General features: G+C 36.7%; 1 protein-coding gene across 1 annotated transcript; it reads right to left on the bottom strand.

Annotated features, from left to right (window-relative positions):
* Positions 1–12,610: 12,610 nt before the first annotated feature.
* LOC131622461 (homeobox-leucine zipper protein ATHB-14-like) lies at positions 12,611–18,330 on the bottom strand. Its single transcript, XM_058893494.1, has 18 exons — positions 17,624–18,330; positions 16,950–17,109; positions 16,700–16,812; positions 16,522–16,612; positions 16,339–16,434; positions 16,115–16,228; positions 15,936–16,019; positions 15,680–15,835; positions 15,515–15,589; positions 15,326–15,432; positions 15,038–15,227; positions 14,748–14,936; positions 14,584–14,664; positions 14,336–14,470; positions 13,900–14,222; positions 13,699–13,810; positions 13,468–13,617; positions 12,611–13,378 (listed from the first exon to the last, which is right to left on the bottom strand). Exons 1-18 carry the CDS (start codon positions 17,833–17,835, stop codon positions 13,232–13,234), a joined length of 2,535 nt encoding a protein of 844 aa, XP_058749477.1. The 5' UTR covers positions 17,836–18,330; the 3' UTR covers positions 12,611–13,231.
* Between the last annotated feature and the right edge of the window lie 2,404 nt (positions 18,331–20,734).

The raw sequence follows: 20,734 nt of genomic DNA, 5'->3' as shown, positions 1-20,734 counted from the left end.
TCTTCTCGAGTCTTTCAATGGCTTCCCATGACCCGGAATAAGTTTAACGTTAGGATCCATAATATTATTAGTAGGACGACAATCAAGGATACATGTTTCACTTAGTATGTCTAATGCATATTTATGTTGGTTAATTTCAATTTCCGATGAGGACTGGGCAACTTCAGTGCCTGAGAAGTATATGAGTGGACCCAAATCTTTTGTTTGAAATATTTTTAAAAGATGAGTTTTGATTCGTTGGATACCATGTGGTTCGTCTCCAATAATTACAATTTCATCGACATAGACAACGAGAAAGATACGTCGATTGCTAAAGGAGTGAATTGAGAAAATAGAGCGATCTGCTTCACATCTAGTCATACCAAATTGTATCAAGACGGAGCTGAAGCAGACAAATCAAGCATGCGAGTATTGTGTTAAACCATTAAGAGAGATGCATAGATTTTTTGAATCTAAAGGATCGGAACCAAGCTTTCATGCTTTGAAAAAGTCAAACTCAAGTCTCTTTGAAGACTAGAGTCACTTGAAGCAAGAAGATGCTATAATAAAGAATGACTCTACAACTTCTGAACAAGCTATAACAATAGTTCTAAAGTCTCTGCTTCAAAGGATTATTGTCTATATCAAGTCAACAACTCTAAAAGTATTCATCCAAATTAGTTCCAGTCAAGACTCTGATAAAGGCAAACTTAGAACCTGTGAACTCAAAACTCTATAGTCTCACTCTAACCAGGTTTTGAAGACATACTTTAACTTTTGATCAAGCTTTAACTAATTCTATAAGAAGCCTTTGATTTATGAAATTAAGTATAAAGGGTAACAATGATTCTATTCAAGCTTCAACAAACATCTACAAGAAGTCTCTAGTCAGAAATTATCTAAAGAAGATCTTGTGATAATGTACGACTACTTTATGTCTATTCAAGAAAGTAATGTTGTCAGGATCTCGTCTCTTCATCTTTTCTGTAAACTCTGCTCTGCCCATCTCAACATCTTTACGCTAGTTGTACTTAAACTTCACTTTATGTGTTCTAGCTAAAGACCTTCAACGGCTACTTGTACTATCGCTAGTTTCAATTATCAACGGCTACTTGTACTATGAGTAGTTTCAATCTTCAACAGATCTATTTTAGTATTCTATAAATGAAGAAGAAAATTGAAGAAGAAGGTGTGTGTATATGTGTGTGTAAGACTGTGTACACAAGAATGTGATACAAGAACACACGATAGGAGTTGAGAGAAAAATTGTGTTAGACAGAAAACACAGATAAGAGAAACACACAAAAGAAGAAGAAATCTAACCAAAAGGGTTATTGTGTGTTAAAAAGGAAAGAGATCAGAGCAAGACATATTCTTATATGACTAGGAGAGTCAAAAGAAAAAACATGTGAATATGATCAGCAAAGTGAGACATATTCACATATGACTAGGGGATTCAAAAGAAAGAATATGTGAAAATGATCAGCAGATCAACATAACAACAAGGCACAATAAATAAAGATCATATGTGTAGAAGAAGAAGAGAAAGAATAAAGATTTCATTCTTGTACACTTATGAGCTACTTAACTTGTATCTTGCTCAAAGTGTAATTTTTTTGTGTATTTTCTTAACTAAGAAGCACACATAAAAACACAAAGGTTAATAATAGATTCATTAATTAAGAGAATCTGGAGTCTCCAACATTCATGCTTGAGCATAAGTCTCTTCCAGTTGTGATTGAGCAAAAAGTCCTGAACTGAGGTTTAGGTAAGGAAGTCTCTTGCTTGAGGGCTTGAGCAGGAAGTCTCGATCTGGAGGATTTAGAAGAAAGTCTCTTGTCTGAGGACTTGAGCAGGAAGTCTCGATCTGTAGGATTGAGCAAGGAATTCTCTTGCTTTAGGGCTTGAGTAGGAAGTCTCGATCTGAAGGATTGAGCAGGAAGTCTCTTGTCTGAGGACTTGAACATGAAGTCTCAATCTATAGGATTAAGCAAGGAAGTATCTTGCTTTAGGGCTTGAGTAGGAAGTCCTAAACAGTAGGTTTATGCAAAGAAGTCTCTTGCATGTGTGCTTGAGAAGTGAAGTCTCTTTCTAGTTTAATTGAGAAAATAGTATTATGAATGATTATAGTGAAAATATTTTGTGATGTAAGGGGACTGAACTAATCTCAATTTGGGAGGAATTGGGATATATCGTGTGTAACGTTATTTACTTCTGCATTTAATTATTCTATTATGCACTGAACTCTAAAGTCAGACTTTGAATCAGTTTTCATCTACTAGGTTCTGAATCAAGATTCCAAAAAGAAGTAAACTTTGATATTCATAATTCAACCCCCGTTCTTGTGTATATTTTCCCACCATCAAATACATGTGTGTATCTTTTAGCTACTAAACGGGATTTGAAACGATCAATTTGACCATATGGTCCAACATTCATTGTATAAACCCATTGACATCCCACTATGTTATTTGAATGCAATGTGGACATTTTTTCCACCATCCGTTGACGCTAATTAGGATCATTGATAGCTTCACTTATAGACTTATCACTAGACATAGAATCCAAAGCAAAAATAATAAAAAAACATGAGAAGTAGAGAGACAAACATAATTTTAAAAAAAACACATATTTACGATTAGGATGATGAGACCTAATACCTTTTTGTAATGTGATTGCAATGTCAAGTTCAGGTGACGTAACTGGTGGAGGAGTTAGAGCAAAAGATGGTGTTGGTGGATCAATATAATCTCTTACTTCCGATGGACAGTGAGTTCGTCGCTAATAGACACACAATGGAGGTGTGGAGGGTGAAATGGATGTGGGGATGATATAAGGGATATCTCAACATCTAAATTACTATTCCTATTAGATGACACAGAGGCAGAGAAAAATCAGGAAGTTTCAAAGAATGTGACTTTTGAGGAAACAATGTATTGATGAAGTTGGTGACAAAAACAATGATATCCTTTCATGATACGTAAGTATCCTAAAAAAAATACATTTGAGAGATTCGGCAGAAAGTTTTTCTTTACATGGATTGAGGGCAAGATCAAAGCATGTGCAACCAAAGATGCGAAGAGGAGTGAGGTAGAGATCATATTACGGGTTCAATATAGAGTATAGAATCTGACCTTGAAGGACCAATGAAGGCATTTAGTTGGTAAGATGGCAAGTTATGAAAAGAGCATCACCTCAAAAACAAGAAAGAACATTGTGGTGAAGTACTTCTACCGATTTTAACTAAACGATTATTCTTCTATTCAACAAGACTGTTTTATTGTGATATGTAGGCACATGATGATATATGAGTAGTCACGCACAACACTTGTTCACTATCTGCTTCATAATCAGGAATAGTGGATCCCGATGAAATCTGCTTACATATGGAATCGAGTTTTAATTGCAGTTCAACAAGTTCCATGTTCATGATAAACTTTCTGCGTTTTACGGCATGATCTATTGCATCATTTGTAAAAGGAATTAGGGTTGAGAAATTCGCCTTCAGCAGAATAAGCTTACTCAAATAAGCATGCATATCCATATTCTCCAATTCCAAATAGTTGAGTTTGAGGATGACACAACTACAAAACGTGTAAACAACAACACCCAAGTCACCATGGTTCTTCCAAACACCGTAATTACATCTCAACTCTCATGTGCTAACATTTATTTTTTATTTTTAAATTAAATTTTTTTTGGATATAATAACGTTTGTTAGGCTTACCGTAGTGATAAAATCAAGCTTTTGTGGATTCGAACCTCCGCGTCCTAAAATATTTTATTCCTTTAACGTTAAGGCGCGCCTTTTCTTTTTTATTTAGTTTTAAAAAAATAAAAGGGGGTATCACTACAGTTTATTTATACAATCGATGTGACAGGTTTACCTATATATAAGCGAATAAACTCTCGCTTCTTTACAGTATTGCCGTAACCTTCACAGGAAAACCCTAGCACCCATTTTTTCTCTTCTTCTTCGTCATTAGCTTTCCTATTTTATAGAATATTCTCCAATCTTGTTCTTTGTCATTAGCTTTCCTATTCTATATAAGTATTTTTCATATAAGTGATAACAATTTATTTTGTTCGTGATACATGAAGGTATTATTCTATTCTCTCGTTTTCCTGTATGTTATTGTCATTTTTCACATGATTTTAATAATATTTTTCTCTTCTTCATCATCATAAACTTTGTTGTTGTATGTTGTTATTCATAAATGTTTGTTGTCATGATTTTTTCAGATTCGTCTTCACCCCTTAACAAAGCGCATACGTGGCTAGCATACATTTAGTTTGCATAGCTATGGAAAAAAAATAAGAAGTATGAAGTTATTGTGGAAACTTCATCCACCTTTGTATTTTTTCATAGCTTCACAAATTAGATGAACTTCATAATTGTACCATTTTCACGATAATTTTCTATAAAATTAGGTGTCTCCTAAAATGTATATGTTTTTTTATGTTGTTGCATGTATTTATTGTGTTGTTGTATGTTGTTGTTGTTGTTGACAAATGTTCTTATCAAAACAAGAATAAGACATTGCTAAGTCACAACAAAGAGGCTTCTTGTGACTTACCAATGTTTTGTTGTTGTTGACATTAGATGAAGTATAGTTTATTATATGCTCTGTAGTTGTCTGTTTTATTAACATTTTACTAAAAATACATTTATTTAAATTGACATAGAAACTTATAATCTGAAAATTAAGTTGTATTTGAAAATCAACTTATATAAATCAATGTTTTCGGATTGCTTGTATCTATTCATTTATTTCGCGTTCTTTAGCATTTAGAATGTGATTCAATGACCTGATTCCTTCAATACATCGATATCTTCTCTTATAGTTTAATTTGACTAAAATCAAATTATTGGCTGGGTCTACCTATTTGTTGTCACTTATCATCGTGATTGTTATGATGATAAGTTATTATAACAATAACAATGATAAGCGACGACAATGAGGTAGACCCAGCCAATAAATTGATGTTGTTCAAATTAAACTAGAATCGAAGAAATAAATACAATAAAGCAATCATATCATTGAACCATATTTTATGTGTTAAAGAGCAGGAAATGAATGGTGAAAGGCATGCAATTTGAAAAACAGTGGTTTGTTTAAGCTGGTTTTCAAGAATAATTTAATTTTCAAATTATATACTTCTTCTTTAATTTGAATGGTTGTATTTCTTTAATGAGGTGTATGGAAAAATAAGCAATCTACATAGTATATAATAAACTATGGGTACTTACCACAACGGTTATCTCATGTAACCGTGATGAATTGTAATTTATATTCCAAAATGTCGCTGTGAGAATTGAACTAGGGACCTCTAGGTTTATCACAACAGTTGATTTAACTAACCATTATGATAGCGCACACACTTTTCAGTATACTACAACGGTCCCAGGACAGTGATTGTAAGTAACACATTTACGGTAACACTCTACATAACAACGCCTGGACCCACGTGATTATATGTATTTTTCAACCGTTGTTAAATGGGCTTTCTGTAGTAGTGTGACACTGTAGATACAATGGACATCATTTGAGAAGACTTTCTTAGCCTTTTCCCGAACCTCATTGTTGGTGATTAGGTGTTATGGAAAACCATAAAACATTGCATATAGAGGCATTAATTTTCTTCCATTTAGTGCAATTGACGACAAAAATATATTCTGATTGTTTAGTTAGGTGATCATCTAGTCTTGACCTTGAAACCATAACTTGCAAGCACCATCCCATATGTTCTAGTTGATTGTCCCTATTAGTTTATCATATGGGATAAGGAGTTGATTGCTTAAAAACATGCTAATAAGGTCGCTTAGTGGTGGGGGGAAAAGTGGTAGTCGTAGCGCGCGTGGGAAAATTGATCTGATGCAACGCGTGTGGGACTTATGCACCGAGAATATGGTCGTGCGTGAGACGTCAGGTGGAGATGATCTATGGGTTCTCTGTAAGGTTTCGAACTTAGTGGTGGCGGTATGATAATGATCAAGTGCATGGTGGCATAGTGGCGGAGAATAGAGACCTACAGTGGAGTTGTGTGTATTGTGAATGGAAAGGTTGTTAAGGGACAAAATAGGGATTGTGAAACCCTTAACTTCTGATACAATATTGAAAAGGTATTTTTTGTATAATATTGTATGTCTAATGTCATATGAGTTGTATACAATAAGGTAATACAATTGATAAACATTGATTCTAATTGATCCTTAACACATGTTTTAAGAAATAAGATTATCATCTGATCACATATAAGAGCTGAGTTATATGTTCTCAAATAGATTTCTTTTTTAGTAAGAAATTGAATAAGAAGATTTGATTGGATTGCAAAGCTATACCGAGAGAAATATTGATTACTCAACATTGAAGATTGACTATGGATGTAAGAGTCAAGAGGAAAACAATGGGAAGAAGTCACACAGGGGCTCTATAGATCAATTGATGGCATTTAAATGAGGAAAAATATGGTAGTTTCCAACACAATATCTTAGAGTGAGGTTTTAGACAACCACAAGAAAGTGAAATGATATAAGGAACAAGAAGATCTAAGAGGTTAAAAAAGTAACTAGATAGATGTTGGGATGATAAAGAGGTTTCAGGCTTAAGGGTAAATAATTGTGCTAGTGGAACGAAAAAATATTCATAGTAAAGTTATAATAAAAAAAGAATATTTTAAAGAATGAGTTTGGTGTAAATGTGTCAAAACATGGGAAAATTATAAAAATGCTAATAAAGAGACAAAAAGGTGGTGAATTAAGAAAGAACATAATTTTTGATGAATTATACCAATCATTATGAACCAGGAATGGAGAAATATCTATATATTAGATTGTTAAAGGAAGAGAAAGAAAGAAAAATTTGGATCAAGTGGAGTGTGTTAAAGATGAAGAAGGAAATGTTTTGGTTCATGAAAAAAAATATAAAGGATAAATGAAAGAAATAGCGACAACAAGGGTCTAGACCAACTAAAGAGATAAGTCGTAAGATCAACTACTAGATTTCCCATCGTGGATACACGTCAATTCAAGCGCATTATAAATTGCGCCATGGCCTAGCTAGTTACGTCACTGCACATGTTAGAAGAAGGTGAGACAACTCTTCAAAGATGAGACTGTGCTTAATGTGCTTGTTCTATGTCATTTCCTCAACTGATTCCAGGAGTTTCGATTCCATTTCACATCATACAATTTCCTTGAGGCTGGTCAACATCATTAACGCTTCCCCCAAGTCCTTCAATGTCAACAAAGCCTTAGGGGCAATTGTTTTGGACTGGCCAAAGCACTAATTCATCTAAAATCCATTTCACTTGACTTAAGGTATACAATCAGTTCACAAACAAAGAGTAAGGTACAATATTTAATCTCCACTTTTCACTACACTCATCTTGAATCTTGAACTGACTAGAGCGGTTCATCCCACGCCACCACAAAGGAGATTGGAGACACCATTCAAGATTATCAGTTTTTCAAGTGCATCTATTTCTGATTTCGGAACGAAACAAGTACCTTCAACAAAAGTCATATTGTCTCAAAGATCTTGTCCCAATACTCCCTTAACAAAATAGGATGGCAGAATGCAAGAATCATCATTTTTTAATGTAATGTGCACCTTACTTTTTCAGACTTTTGTGCCATCCCGATTTTGGGTAGAAGGGTTGTCCTCAACTTTCTTCATGATCTACTGTCTTCTGTTTATGATTATTGATCTTGATTCTCATTTCTTTCATATTTTTAAAATTCAAACGAATTAGAGTGATTTACATACTTTTTTTCATGGTGGCTTAAGTGGAGATGTTTATATGACTCTCCCTTAAGGTATATTCTCTTCGTCTATGGGTATTTTCAAGCTTAAACATTCCTTGTACGGTTTGAAAAAAATGCCTAGGGCATCGTATCAAAAAATTTTGATCCATTATACTTGAGTTCTCCTTTACCCAAAGTCAATATGATTTCTCTTTATTTATTCAAAACATAGTTGATGGTATTGTTTTACTTCTTTTGTATGTTGATGATATGGTTATCATTTATTCAAATCATGCTTCCATTCAATGACTTAAATAACATATGCGTACCATATTTCATATGAAAGATTTTGGCAACTTACATTATTTTCGGGTTGAGATCTTCTCCATTTCTCTAAATAAGTGGAGATGTCAATTACTATAGTTTTGGATTAAATCAATAATATAATTGCACATATTTATGAAGATTGTGACATTAAATGCACATTTATTCACAAAAAGCATAGTAATGGAGATGTCCATTTCTTTTAAAAAATGGAGAGGATCTCTACTCATTATTTTCTTGGTCTTGAGGTTAGTTCTACATCTAAGGATGTCTTCCTCCATTAACACAAATATCTCACATATTTGATTTCTATGACTGGTCTCCAAACGGATAATCCAGTGGATACTTTTCGTAAGGTTAATATTAAATATCATTGTGATGATGGTGATATTTTAATTGATACCTTATCATATTTGCAACTTGTGGGTAGTCTTAATTACTTTATTATTAGAAAATTTCTTTAGCCACCTCCCTATGGGGGTCACCCCCAGCGAAAATCCCAAAATACCCCTGCTTCGGAAATGAACTTCCGAAGCGCTTTTTTTTTAAAAAAATTTTCCATAATTCAGAAGTTCATCTCCGAAAACACCTTATGGGGGGTGTCTTCGGAGATGAGCTTCCGAAAACACCTCATGGGGGGTGAATTCGGAAGTTCATTTCCGAATTATGCAGAAACTGTGTTTTTTTTATGTTTTTTCTTAAACAGTCTCGCATTTTAATTAAACGCAAACGCCAAATAAAATAAGCAACAGATAAATTGAAAATACTAATACGATAAATAAAATCCAAATAATATATACAAGCCGAACCAAATAGTAATAGTGTGCGCAATATACAATCCGAAAACAAAAAATAAATAAACCCGACCACTACTGGGTGTGCCTAACCCTCTCACCCTGAGCCCTCCTCTGCCGCCTGTACCCCGCCGCACGGCCCGCATCAGTGACGATCGCCTCCATCACGGCGACTGCGTCTGGACCGCCCTGATGAACGACACCCCGATCCAAGGCGTCCCGCCCAAGCATCTCTATCCGCTGGCAGATTGGCAGGAGATCAATGGCGTGGTCATCCTCGGCCTGCTGGTTCTCCAGGATCTCCTCATGTGCTAGCCTAGGAGCACCGGGAACGTCGGGTCTCAGTAGAGGATGGGACACCCGGTAGAACCATGTGACGTACCCCTCCTCACTGTGCCAGTCCTGTGTGACCCGAGTGAGACGGTACTCCTGCGGTACCACATGTTACTGCCACTCCGCCCATATGGCAGTGAGCTGCACTCGGGTCACTGTGTCGGGAGCAGCCTCAGACGGTGACCTGGGTATCCGCTGTACGAATCCAAACTGACGCATGCACCGCTCTGGGAGATACCGGACCATGATGCCGGTCCCGCATGCCAACCAGCCTGAATATAGAGCAATGCCGTCAAAGGGGACAATCTGAGCGTAGTCGACGAACGGCCTCCAGGTGACGTCGCCGTGCATCGTGCGGTCCAAGTACAGACGGTATGGTCCCACCGCATCGCTCCCCCTCTGGAGAGCGTATCTGGCGGCCCTGGGCATGGCGTCCACGTACGCAGGATCGATGTGAAAGCCGTGGATGCGGGAGAAGTAGGAGATGGTCCAGCTCTGAAACAGAAACACGATAATGTATTAAAAATAAATGCGAAACATAAATAAATAAATAAATACGATAATGTATTAAAATAAAACGTACCGTAAGCAGTGTGCAGGATCCGACCAACTGCCTCGTCCTCCAGTTGGAGGCCTCATTCAGCTTCTGATAGAGGTATGCCAGAGTAGCTGCCCCCCAGTTCCACTGGTGAACGGTATCCAGGTCCATGAAGTAGCGGAGGTAGGTCACATCGACGTACCTGGCACTCTTGTCCACAAAGCATGCAGCGCCTACCACATGCATGTACCAGCACCGGAGAGCGCAGCCGCGGTGATACTCTGTGAACAGCTCGTTACCCGCACCCTCAGCCTCGGCAGCCGCGTCCAGATGATGCTCAAAATAAGTGCTCAGTGTGGTGAACCGGACATGAGGCCCAGAAGTCGTGGCGCACTCATAGTGAGCAACCTCGTGCTCCATGCCCAAGTAGAGCATCATCCACTCAATGGCCTCCACCCTCTGGATCTTGGAGTGGGTCAACAGCGGCCCCCTAATCGGCAGGTGGAGAAGACACTGCACGTCGTGCAAGGTGATCGTCATCTCCCCAACCGGCAAGTGGAAAGAGGATGTCTCCTTGTGCCAGCGCTCCACAAATGCCCCCTGCATGCCGGTGCTGATCGTGGTGTACCCCGTCATGCAGAGCCCGCTGAGCCCTGAACCTCGCACATGGTCGTTAAACCACTCAGCTGCTGGTTTAAACAGACCGAAAATCTTGCGGGCGTGGTTGACCATTTTCAGCGGCTCTCTCTCCTGTTACAAAAAAAAACAAATAAGCGACATATATTAAATAAGCGGACATATATTAAATAAGCGACAAATAAACGGTTAGATTATAAAAAATGGTGACAAATAAACGGTTAAATTAAAAAAATACCTCTCCCTCCCAGATCCGCCGAGCGACGTGATCGTGGTAGTGAATCAGCACGGAAGTGTCAAAGGGCCCTCTCGGATAGCCATCCTCCTGCTCATCCTCCTCCCCGGCTGGAGGGTCAACATCCGTTACACCCTCCGACTCGTAGTATGGCACTGGCACCTCCTCCTCCTCCTCCTCCTCTCGCTGGCGGGAAGAAGATACCCGAGCCAGCCGACTCCTAGATCCTGAAGCAGATGTACCCTCTCCCACGTCCACGGGAACTCGCACACGACGTCCCCGGCCCTGCCCCCGTCCCTGGGTCGACGCCAGCTGCGCCGCCGCCCGCTCGCATCTAGCCGACGCAGTCTGAGACTCTCTCCCCTGTCTGATGCGTGCTGGTTGGTTGCCTGACATGTTCCTGTAAACAATTGAAATCGATTAATATGCGAGACAAAAGAAGAAACAAAAATAATTGAAATTTTGATACAGTTCGGAAGTTCATTTCCGAAAACTGGGATGGAGGTGTTTTCGGAAATGAACTTCCGAAACACCCCTGCGATGGAGTTTTCTGCAACTCCCATGGCAGACCCCAAAACCAAACATCAAACCTATGTCTACACATTCTAAACATCCTAAATATCAGTATAAACCTAACCTAATACATTTTTTTCTATTTGTAAACACCCTAATATACATTTTAATCATAGATCTTAAAATCAAAATGCTTACCGATTGAATGGATTTGAGGACTTTTGAATGTAATAGAGCAAGTAGTTGGAGCCTTTGAGGTAGCTTGGAACTGGTTTGCACAAAAATCTCTTGGGGTGTGAGTTTGGAAGAAGATTAGGGTAAATGATTAGGGGGAAGGGGCTGTTTTGCTTAATCTGCAAAACGCGCAGTATTTCGGAAATGAACTTCCGAAATGGTGTTTTCGGAAGTGCATTTCCGAAATAAGTCAATTTTTTTTAAAAAAAAAAAGGCGCTTTCGGAGATGCATCTCCGAAAACACCTTTTTCCTGCATCTCCGAAGTCAGGGGTATTCTGGGTTTTTCACCATAGGTGAGCTAGAAGGTTGGGAGGTGGCCAAAGAAATTCTCTATTATTATTGGCCTTGACATATCATTTGATGTTAAACAAGTTACTCAATTCATGCATTCTCCTTGAAAAGAACCTCACTTTGTGGTTTATTTTTTCCTTATGGAATAGTTCCTCGATTGAGTCCTTATAGTGACGTTGATTGGAAAGAGTATCCTAACACTAAATGATTTGTCATCGGTTAGTGCATGTTTCTTGCCTCTTCATTAATCTCATGGAAAAGTAAGAAGCAAGCAAGAGTTACTAAATCTTCCACTAGATTTGAGTATTGTTGCATTTTTGCTACTTGTTCATAAAGAATTTGGCTTGGTAGTCTTTTGACTGAGGTTGGATTTTCTTAAATAGAGTCTGCATCACTTTATAATGACAATACAAATGTCATCCAAATTATTGCAAATTCTCTTTTTCATGAACGCACCAAGCATATCAAAGTCGATTGTTATTTAATATGTGAAGCCTATGATGATAAACTAATATCACTTCCTCGTGTTAGTATTCAGTTTCAGGTTACGGATATTTTTACGAAGGTGGTATCTCGTCCACGTCATCAGTTTTTTATTAACAAATTGATCTTGTTTAACCAGCCAAATCAATTTGAGAGAAGATGTTAATAAAAATGATTTGATTCTCCCTAATCATATTTATTGTCCATTCATAGTATAGATTAGAAAATCATATATATACAAGGAATTGTTTAGTGATTCTTAATTGTATATATTTTTTATTCTTTTGTTTTTATATTGGTTTACTCAACTAACAATAGCTTAGATGTAGTATTGCTCTAGGTGGTGCTACCTTACACATAAGTCACTTTCATGTGCAGCCTTGACTTGACTATCATAGAGAAAGTTCCCTTTTTCACAGTCCACAAATTAAACCCCATCTCACACATCATCATCATAATATTTAATTCTCATGCAAATAGACTATACTATATCTCATTTAAATAGACTCTTCATCAACCTATTTCTTCCATCACTAGGTTCTTGAGTGGTAAGATGTGCTTATATTTCAAATTTCGACCAAGATCTCTTAAATGCATTTATAGATGTTAAGGCTTAGCTAACTAGCTCCTTGACCATACTTTAATCTAATGCTTCTTCAACTTTGGTTTCCAACTAACAAAAGTTACTACTTGCCTTGAAAGATTGAAATCTAAAAAGACACCATCATAGATCAAATTTCACAACACTAGGCAAGTTTCAAATACACAATCCTCAAGACCTTATTGGTTGTAATCAAAAGTTGAAACCATACCATTGAAACCATGCCACTTTTTGCTTTAGAAGCAAGCAAAACACCATGATGATATTCCTGGTTTGTGGAGTTCTAGAAAGTAGACATCCTAGATATGTTCACATTATTAAATTGCACAACATAAATAAACCAAAATAGTTCAAATATTTTTAGTCATAGAGGAACATTAGCATAGTTTACAAAAGACACATTAAACAAAGCTGAAAATTAGTGCAATTGTCTGAGAACTTTAAAGTACTGACATTAACTTAATAAATAATATATATCTAAACATTAATATAAAGTTCACTATCTTGATTATGGTTTTCCCATCAGACAAAGGACCAGTTGATGAACATGAATGCTAGGCAGTGATTGGCATCATCATCATTAAGAACTTTCCATGCAATGGCTTGCTCATAAGAAACTGGCCTATTCATGCTTGATACACATATCCCTGCTGGCAGATAAGCATAACCCTGAAAAATAGGAAAATTAAAAGAACTTATTTTAATTGAAAAGAATAATGCATTAATCTTATGAAATTTTACAAAGAATCTTCAGTTACCTGTTGCATTATCTTGGAGAATTCAGAGCAAAGAATCTTTCTGCCAGCTTCATCAAGTACTTTATCCAGCATTATATCCTGAAGTGCAACTAGAGTTGTTTCAAGCATGTCTAGTCCAGCTTGGTTTGCAAAGGTGAATATTGGAGATGCCTGTAATAATATTCACAAGAGTCAGTAGAATACTCAATGGAAGATTATTTGGCTAAAAATTTAGAAGAGAATAGTGATTACAGTTGTTTTCACAGAACAGCACATGATTGCATCAGAATGGTGCCAAAGTTGCTTCAAGATTGCATCACTAGCCGTAGAGTCGACACGGAAAAGCTCGGCACCAGTGTGCATCCTGACAAAGACATCATAAACAAATAAGACCTTGAAACACAATTGAGAACACTAAAACTTGAAAATATGAGGTATGGTATGGAAACAAACCTGTAGCTTCTACAGACCCATCGTGCTAGCGCATGAGCTTCGGGCGAACCAGGAAGTGATTTAGGACCAAGCTGGGGACCTTGGCGAGACGGAGCAATAGCCATGGCAACCCTCTGAACGGATCCAACAACACTTCGTACATATTGACGGGCCATGGCAGCAACATTGTCACGCAGATGATTCTCAAAGGTAAACTGAAATGCGATAGTAAGAACAGATCTAAGGTTGTATCCATCACCACCTTCACCAGCTGCTCGAGCGTTACTGGATCCCACTTCAAGTGTTGATGCCAAATCCAATGTCCTTGATGTAGCCGGACCATCCTGAGATGCACAATAATTCAACACATAAATATACGAAACAGGAGAAGTAATCAAACAATACTTCAATAAACAAGTAAAATTCATATTAGCAGAAGTTGAAAATGACACTCAACTGATTTAGGATCCAAAGGAATAATACGAAATCCAGAAGGAAGCAAAAGGGCGTCATCAGCAAAGGATTCATCTATAGGTGCAAAGACCAGTTGAGCACATGCTCCAATCGAATTTTCATCAATTCCACTACAGAGCTGCAAAATATTTCATGCACACAGATTGTAATTAAAACAATATTTGCAGAAGCATAACTAAATATAAGTTAAATATTATAAAAGACAAAATGAACCAGATACTAAATATTTACCTGTAAAAGATACATATCACGTGCCAATGCAACATCTTCGGGTGTAAATGCATGGCCCTCTATACGAACTACCTCAAGGAACTGCACAAGGGTAATAGATCAGACATGAGAATATATAAGAAATGAATTCATGATAAAGATGAACATATAACTGAGATAAATACCTCTTCGTGCTCGACCGTAGGGGCAAGAGGTAAAATGACCTGGCTGCTGGGGAAACCACCAGGTCTTGCACAAGGAACTGCATAGGGGCTAGACTTGAGACAAGCAGCAGAGTACGCATCAACACCATAATCAGCCCATTCTGATCGATGCTCCCGCAAAAAGCGAACAAGCAAAGCAGGAGGAACATTCTGTAGATGATCATTATAAAAGAGACCAGTAAGGTACAAAACATTATGGTGTTAAGGGAATATTAGGAGGAGCATCATAATCCATACTATTCATGAGTTACCTGCAGCAGCATTGAAGCCTTGGCACACAAGACACCACCTCCAAATGCTGGGAACATTGATGAATTGTAATTAGACCCCAAAAACTTGTTTGGAGAAGAGTTCACAGAAATAGTCACATCTTCAACACCATCATTTCCCAGCAAAGACCAACCATCATCAACAAATCCATTCACAGCATCATTAAACCCTCTGAAAATATATGATAAAAATATTACACTTAGTAAATTGCATCGAGTGTGAAAAATCAAGTGAGTAATTCATATGCCGAACTTTACATGGGGGCTTACCTGCAAAGTCTCTGACTAAATGTTCTCAAAACAGCAGGTTGGCGCCCGCCACCATACTGAATTTCACCACTGGACTCCTGAGCTATTTGTCTTACATGTTGTAAAGCCTGTTAAGAAGATTTTAATTGAGTAAGTTACAAAGAGTGACATGATAAGTTCGGTAAAATCTACACATTATATTAGTCTTACAGCAATAGTTAGTTTTTGAGCCAAGATTTTTGACGATTCATAGAGGGGCCTCAGTACTTCAGGAACACTCCAAACCTAAAAGCAAAAACAATGTTACAAACTGAGAACTAAAGGTTCAAAAACATGCAAGTTTTAAAACCAAGTTGAATTTTGTATGATCCTTACATCTAAGTCAACATGATCAACAATATGAATAATAGATCCACCACCCTCACATGGCCTAATCAGAAAACCACTTGGAAGCATTTCAGCCCTCACAAAATTCGTCGGAGCAGGCCCTGTTGGACCACCAGTTGAAACATTCAACGACCTCTCACATATCTGCCAGTATATTCATTATAGACACAGTTAAGACTAAATGTTATAAAATCTCAAAAGTAAATAATTATTTGGCAATAACATAGTAGATTCTAAACTGTACCACAAGACTTCCATCTTCCAAACTAGTAGTGTATCTTAGTGTCCAAAAGTCTCGAGCTGCAGCCAATGTTGTAGGCGCATATGTCTGATATGCATCAAAAAAAATTGTCAATAACAAAAGCACTAAACTAAATATAAATAAAAAGAAACTGCATTAAAACTTCTGCTAAAATATAATACCTGCATATACAAAAGCTCTATTGTCCCACCACCTCCGGTGGGGACAATATTCAAAACATCAACACATCGACAGTCACGATACCATGACAGTCGATCTTTAAGAATCTCGGCAACCTATAACAAAATATCAGAGAAAAGTTAGTCATTAAAAATGGCAAGTAACACATCATCATTGCTTAGTAGCAAGGAAGAGACAAATCACCATAAAAATAGCAGAAAATTACCTTAGTGGGTTCTAGACTCACAAGGCCACAGGCACGTGCCGCTATCCCACTACAATTGCGGGAAACAGCAACAATACCAATAGAATCCGGACCAGGCTACATAAGCATGCATCACAAAAGATATCAATACAAACATTTAAATTTAATAATGAAGAAAATTGTTGAATTGGTCGCGTATGATACCTTCATCCCAATCATCTGGACCCAGTCGACAGCAGTTCCAGTAGCCTTAGAAAGGAACTCTGCCAGGGTCTCCTGAGCCACGGCGAGGAGACTAATTGAACAAAGAAACAATGAATCTTGTTAACAAGGAAATATAACATAACTTAAGTAGACTAGGCTAAAAAAAGGTGTTACTAACCCAGCTGGGTTGTTGGCATCCCTTTGAGGACGCTGATTTGGGTTTTGCTGTTGGTTTTGACCACTCATTACCACAGAATCACAGCTATTGTCTGTGGTAGTTGCAGCAGAAGCCTGTTAAACAACATAGCATGTGAGTAATCAATAGTAACATGCAATAACATTTTCCCATGCATCTGATAAAAATAACTATAAACAAGAAAAGAAACTAAAAATTAATTAAACAGGAAGGAATAATCTCTTACACTCACAGTGTGAATCTGTTGCTTCATGTATCCATTCTCATAAACCAGATGAGAAACTTGCTTCTGCAGACGGTCATTCTCTTCCATTAACAACTTGTTCATTGCAGACAGTTTTCTATTCACTGTCTGCAAACGAGAGGCTTCCTTTCTTTGCTTCTCACGACACCTACACAACCAATTTAGCAAACACAATGTAAGCAAAACTAACAACAAAATGATAAATCATAGAAAATACTAATTGAGAAACTACATTCACCATTTAATGCAGAAAACTACATTCAAAATTGTAAATCATGATGGCCAAAACAAAATGCAAAAGTGGTCAACAACTTCACAAGAGACAAACAAAACAATGATTTGAAACACACATTGTAAGTCTAAAACAAACAAAAAAAATACAAACCCTAGAAGAACACAAGAACTAAAAACACCCCACAAATTATTTTCATTCAAGTTTCAATCTTTCATAATGACAAATGAAAATCTATAAATGTTAATACAAAAAATAGATACATTGAACAAAAAAGACTAAACCAAACCCCACAAGTTATTTTCTTTCATAGTTCCTTTCTTTCATAATGACAAATAAAAATGTAACCAAAAGTGAAAACATTTTCTAACAAAGCTTCATCAAAACAAATGAAAAAAAAACAAAACTTTAACATTTCAGAAAGGTTCACCTTCTATTCTGAAACCAAACTTTGATCTGTTTAGGTTCAATGTTAGACAGAATAGGACACTCCCTGATAAGCTGCTGTCTTCTCAAAGAGCTGGGCTTAGGACATTCTGTGTAAACTCTCTCCAAAGCTTCAACTTGTTCAGGAGTGTACCTCACATACTTCCCAGCATCCATTTGATTATTAGCTTCTTTATGCATAGAAAGTGCCATCATAACTCAAAGGTAACAAGAAGAAAAAAAACAAAATTTGTAGAATGAAAGAAAAAAAAAACTAAGAAAGTTGTTGAAATGGTTCTTGTTCTTCACTGTGTTGGCTCTCTTCGTCAAGAGAGCCTCCACTATCGTTCATAGAATGGTTGAAGGTGGAAGATGAAGTGGTGAAAATGCAACAATAGTTGAGAACAAAGAAAAAAGAGAGAGAAGGTTTTAGCAGAAAAAGATGAAACAATAACAGTGAAAGAGAGTTGAAAACGTTGTGTGTGGTTTTATGTATGTATTTGTGTCTGTATATAAATAAATAAATAAATAAAGTAATAAATATAATAAATATAGGAAAAGAAAAAAGATATGAAAGGACAAGAGAAGATAAGAGATTTTAACGAATGGTTAATTTCGTGTTATTTGGTTAAACAGCTTTGTATGTGTTTTTCTCTCTCTTGTCTGTTTCTCTCTCTCTCATGTGTGTGCAGGAAAAGGATACAGCGGTCAGCTAGGAATACTAACAGTACTGTGCAGAGTGCAGACTCTATCTTTCTCTTTCTCTCTCTTCATGAAATCATGCTTTTTGAATTTCAACTTTGATTTGTAGGATGTGTATGGTGATGCATTGGCATGCATGCATGGATGGTTGGATGGTGTATGGTAGTAAGTACATGCATGGATCATTGTTTATGATATGTGATGAGTTAATGTGTACTAAGGATATGAGAGAAGGACAAAATATTTGGTAAGCCTGTTAGGTTGTTTGGTTTCACCTTTTTCAACAGGGAGAGATGTTGTATGTTTCAAAATTGTATATAATAATGATAATGATATTTTTAAATTATTTGTTTTTTATGTGTTGATAATAATTGTGCCTTGTGATTTTTTTGCTACTAGATGATATTATAAGATGATTTTGATTTTTGAAAGTTGAAATACTTCATTATGTTTGCATGTAAGTACATTGTTATAGTTATTATCATTCGTCTATTTATTTATTTTTTTAAGAAATTTATATAGTACATTTATAATTTAAAATTTATAAAAAAGTGTGATATATTACTTTTTTTTAAGTTAAAAGTTAATTGAATATTGTTGATTAACCTTTTCCTCACTAAATTTGCATTTTCGACTTAAAATAGGGCTAATGCATATATATATATATATATATATATATATATATATATATATATATATATATATATATATATATATATATATATATATATATATATATATATATATAGTATTATTAGCTGCAATATTTTTTTATAGTGTAAACAAATTGTTAAATATTTAAATTGATCGTTACTTTGTTCAGTAGTGATTGGCATTGGATTTGTTAGGAATGATCATAGTTTGATCTCCCGCAACTGTGATCGAGAGGAAGCTAGAACTGACCCCCTTGACTTCTGCTGAGGAATGCTAATAACTTGGACTTAAATCTTTGAAGATAACGATCCTGACTTCCGCTGAGGAATGCCAATGATCTGGACTTAAATCTCTGAAGATAGAGATCCTAACTTCTGTTGAGGAATGCCAATGATCTAGACTTAAATCTCTGAAGATAATGATTCTGACTTCCCGACATTATCTTTGAACTCGCAAGTCGTTTAGCTTGCGTCTGGACTTATCTTGATCAACTCTTGAAGATGAGAAAATGCCCTTGCATATTACGATGCCCCAACCCTATAGGGCTTTGAAGAATTTTGCCTTGAGGAGACTTCCTGGTATCTTGCCATCAGGGATAACCTACTCTAGTGTTATGAACTTTGAAACACCAGCCCTTACTAAACAATGTTGGATATGCTTGGGTGATTGCCCCAAATTGACTGAATTTTGAGAGATTATTCTAATCTTGAGGTGATTGCCCCAGACTGACCACACTCTTACTCAACAAAGTATTCAACTACTTTTTTGTCCCTTAGGATAATCAGACTTTGATATATTATGCCCCTGCTCCACGGAGGTTTAAAGACAATTTGTCCCTCAGGATGATTAATCTCCTCATCTAATGCTCACATGGAAGCTTCCTCGATGCCAAACACTTGTTTGTATATAAAGAACGTTTATCATGAGAAATAGTTCTAAATGCAAAGCTTACATTTGTCTTGGCGCTTTAAAGACTTTTTATTGAAATAATGTCGTAACATCGATTTTTTATTTATGAAAGGTGGTGTGATACCAACTCAAATGTTTTAGCAAGTCTCCTAGGAGTCAATTTACCGTACTCTCGTTATAGTATGCTTTCAAAATAACACATGCTTCAGTTGGGACTTTCAAGGGTTGTAATGTGGCCTGGGTCACTGTTTCGGAAAAAAAGATTTAAGGCTCAAAGTTTATTTGTATCCACCCAATCTTCTTGATGTTCTTCAGTCCTACGTTCAGTTAACTCGATACAGGCACTCATCTCTCAAGAGGAGTTCAAACTAGTTGAGGAATCAATGAGGTTTCTGGACATGGCAGCCACTCCTTTTTGTTCTTGGTGTTTGATCACATGACTTTGTTCTTTACTGAGGATTTTCCTTCGTAATCCTTTTCTTTTTTCGCGTTTCTATTCCCTAATTTTTGCTGGTCATGTTTTTTATTTTGAATTTGCAGTCCAGTGAAACGCCCTAATTTTTGCCTGAGTCACTTGTTTCCAAGTTGTTGGCTTAGCGGGCTTTCTCTTTTCATCTCTTTTGATTTCCTTCTTCTCTTTGATTTGAATAAATCGTGTGACCTTGGTCTTTTGTTTTGTTGAGAATGTAGTGACTGCCTCGTTCCTTTGGTTAGTGAGGGATAACCATTATGGACCTGATTTTCTCTACCTCTTGATGTGTGAGGGATAAGGTGTGGTTAATCCTTAGATATTCACTCCTTTTGAAATTTAAATGCTCGATTGAAGTTAATTGAAGACTACCATGCCCCT

This window comes from Vicia villosa, unplaced genomic scaffold (assembly GCF_029867415.1).
Source record: "Vicia villosa cultivar HV-30 ecotype Madison, WI unplaced genomic scaffold, Vvil1.0 ctg.000030F_1_1, whole genome shotgun sequence".
Taxonomy (NCBI): Eukaryota; Viridiplantae; Streptophyta; class Magnoliopsida; order Fabales; family Fabaceae; genus Vicia; species Vicia villosa.
This window is presented reverse-complemented; position numbering and strand designations above follow the sequence as displayed.

Excerpts from the sequence above, each read along its gene's own strand:
- LOC131622461 (XM_058893494.1), bottom strand. The coding sequence starts at position 17,835 with ATGATGGCACTTTCTATGCATAAAGAAGCTAATAATCAAATGGATGCT. Across the intron at positions 15,836-15,935 it reads TGGAAGATGGAAGTCTTGTG|ATATGTGAGAGGTCGTTGAA; the intron begins GTACAGTTTAGA and ends ATATACTGGCAG. Across the intron at positions 15,590-15,679 it reads TTGATCATGTTGACTTAGAT|GTTTGGAGTGTTCCTGAAGT; the intron begins GTAAGGATCATA and ends TTTTGCTTTTAG.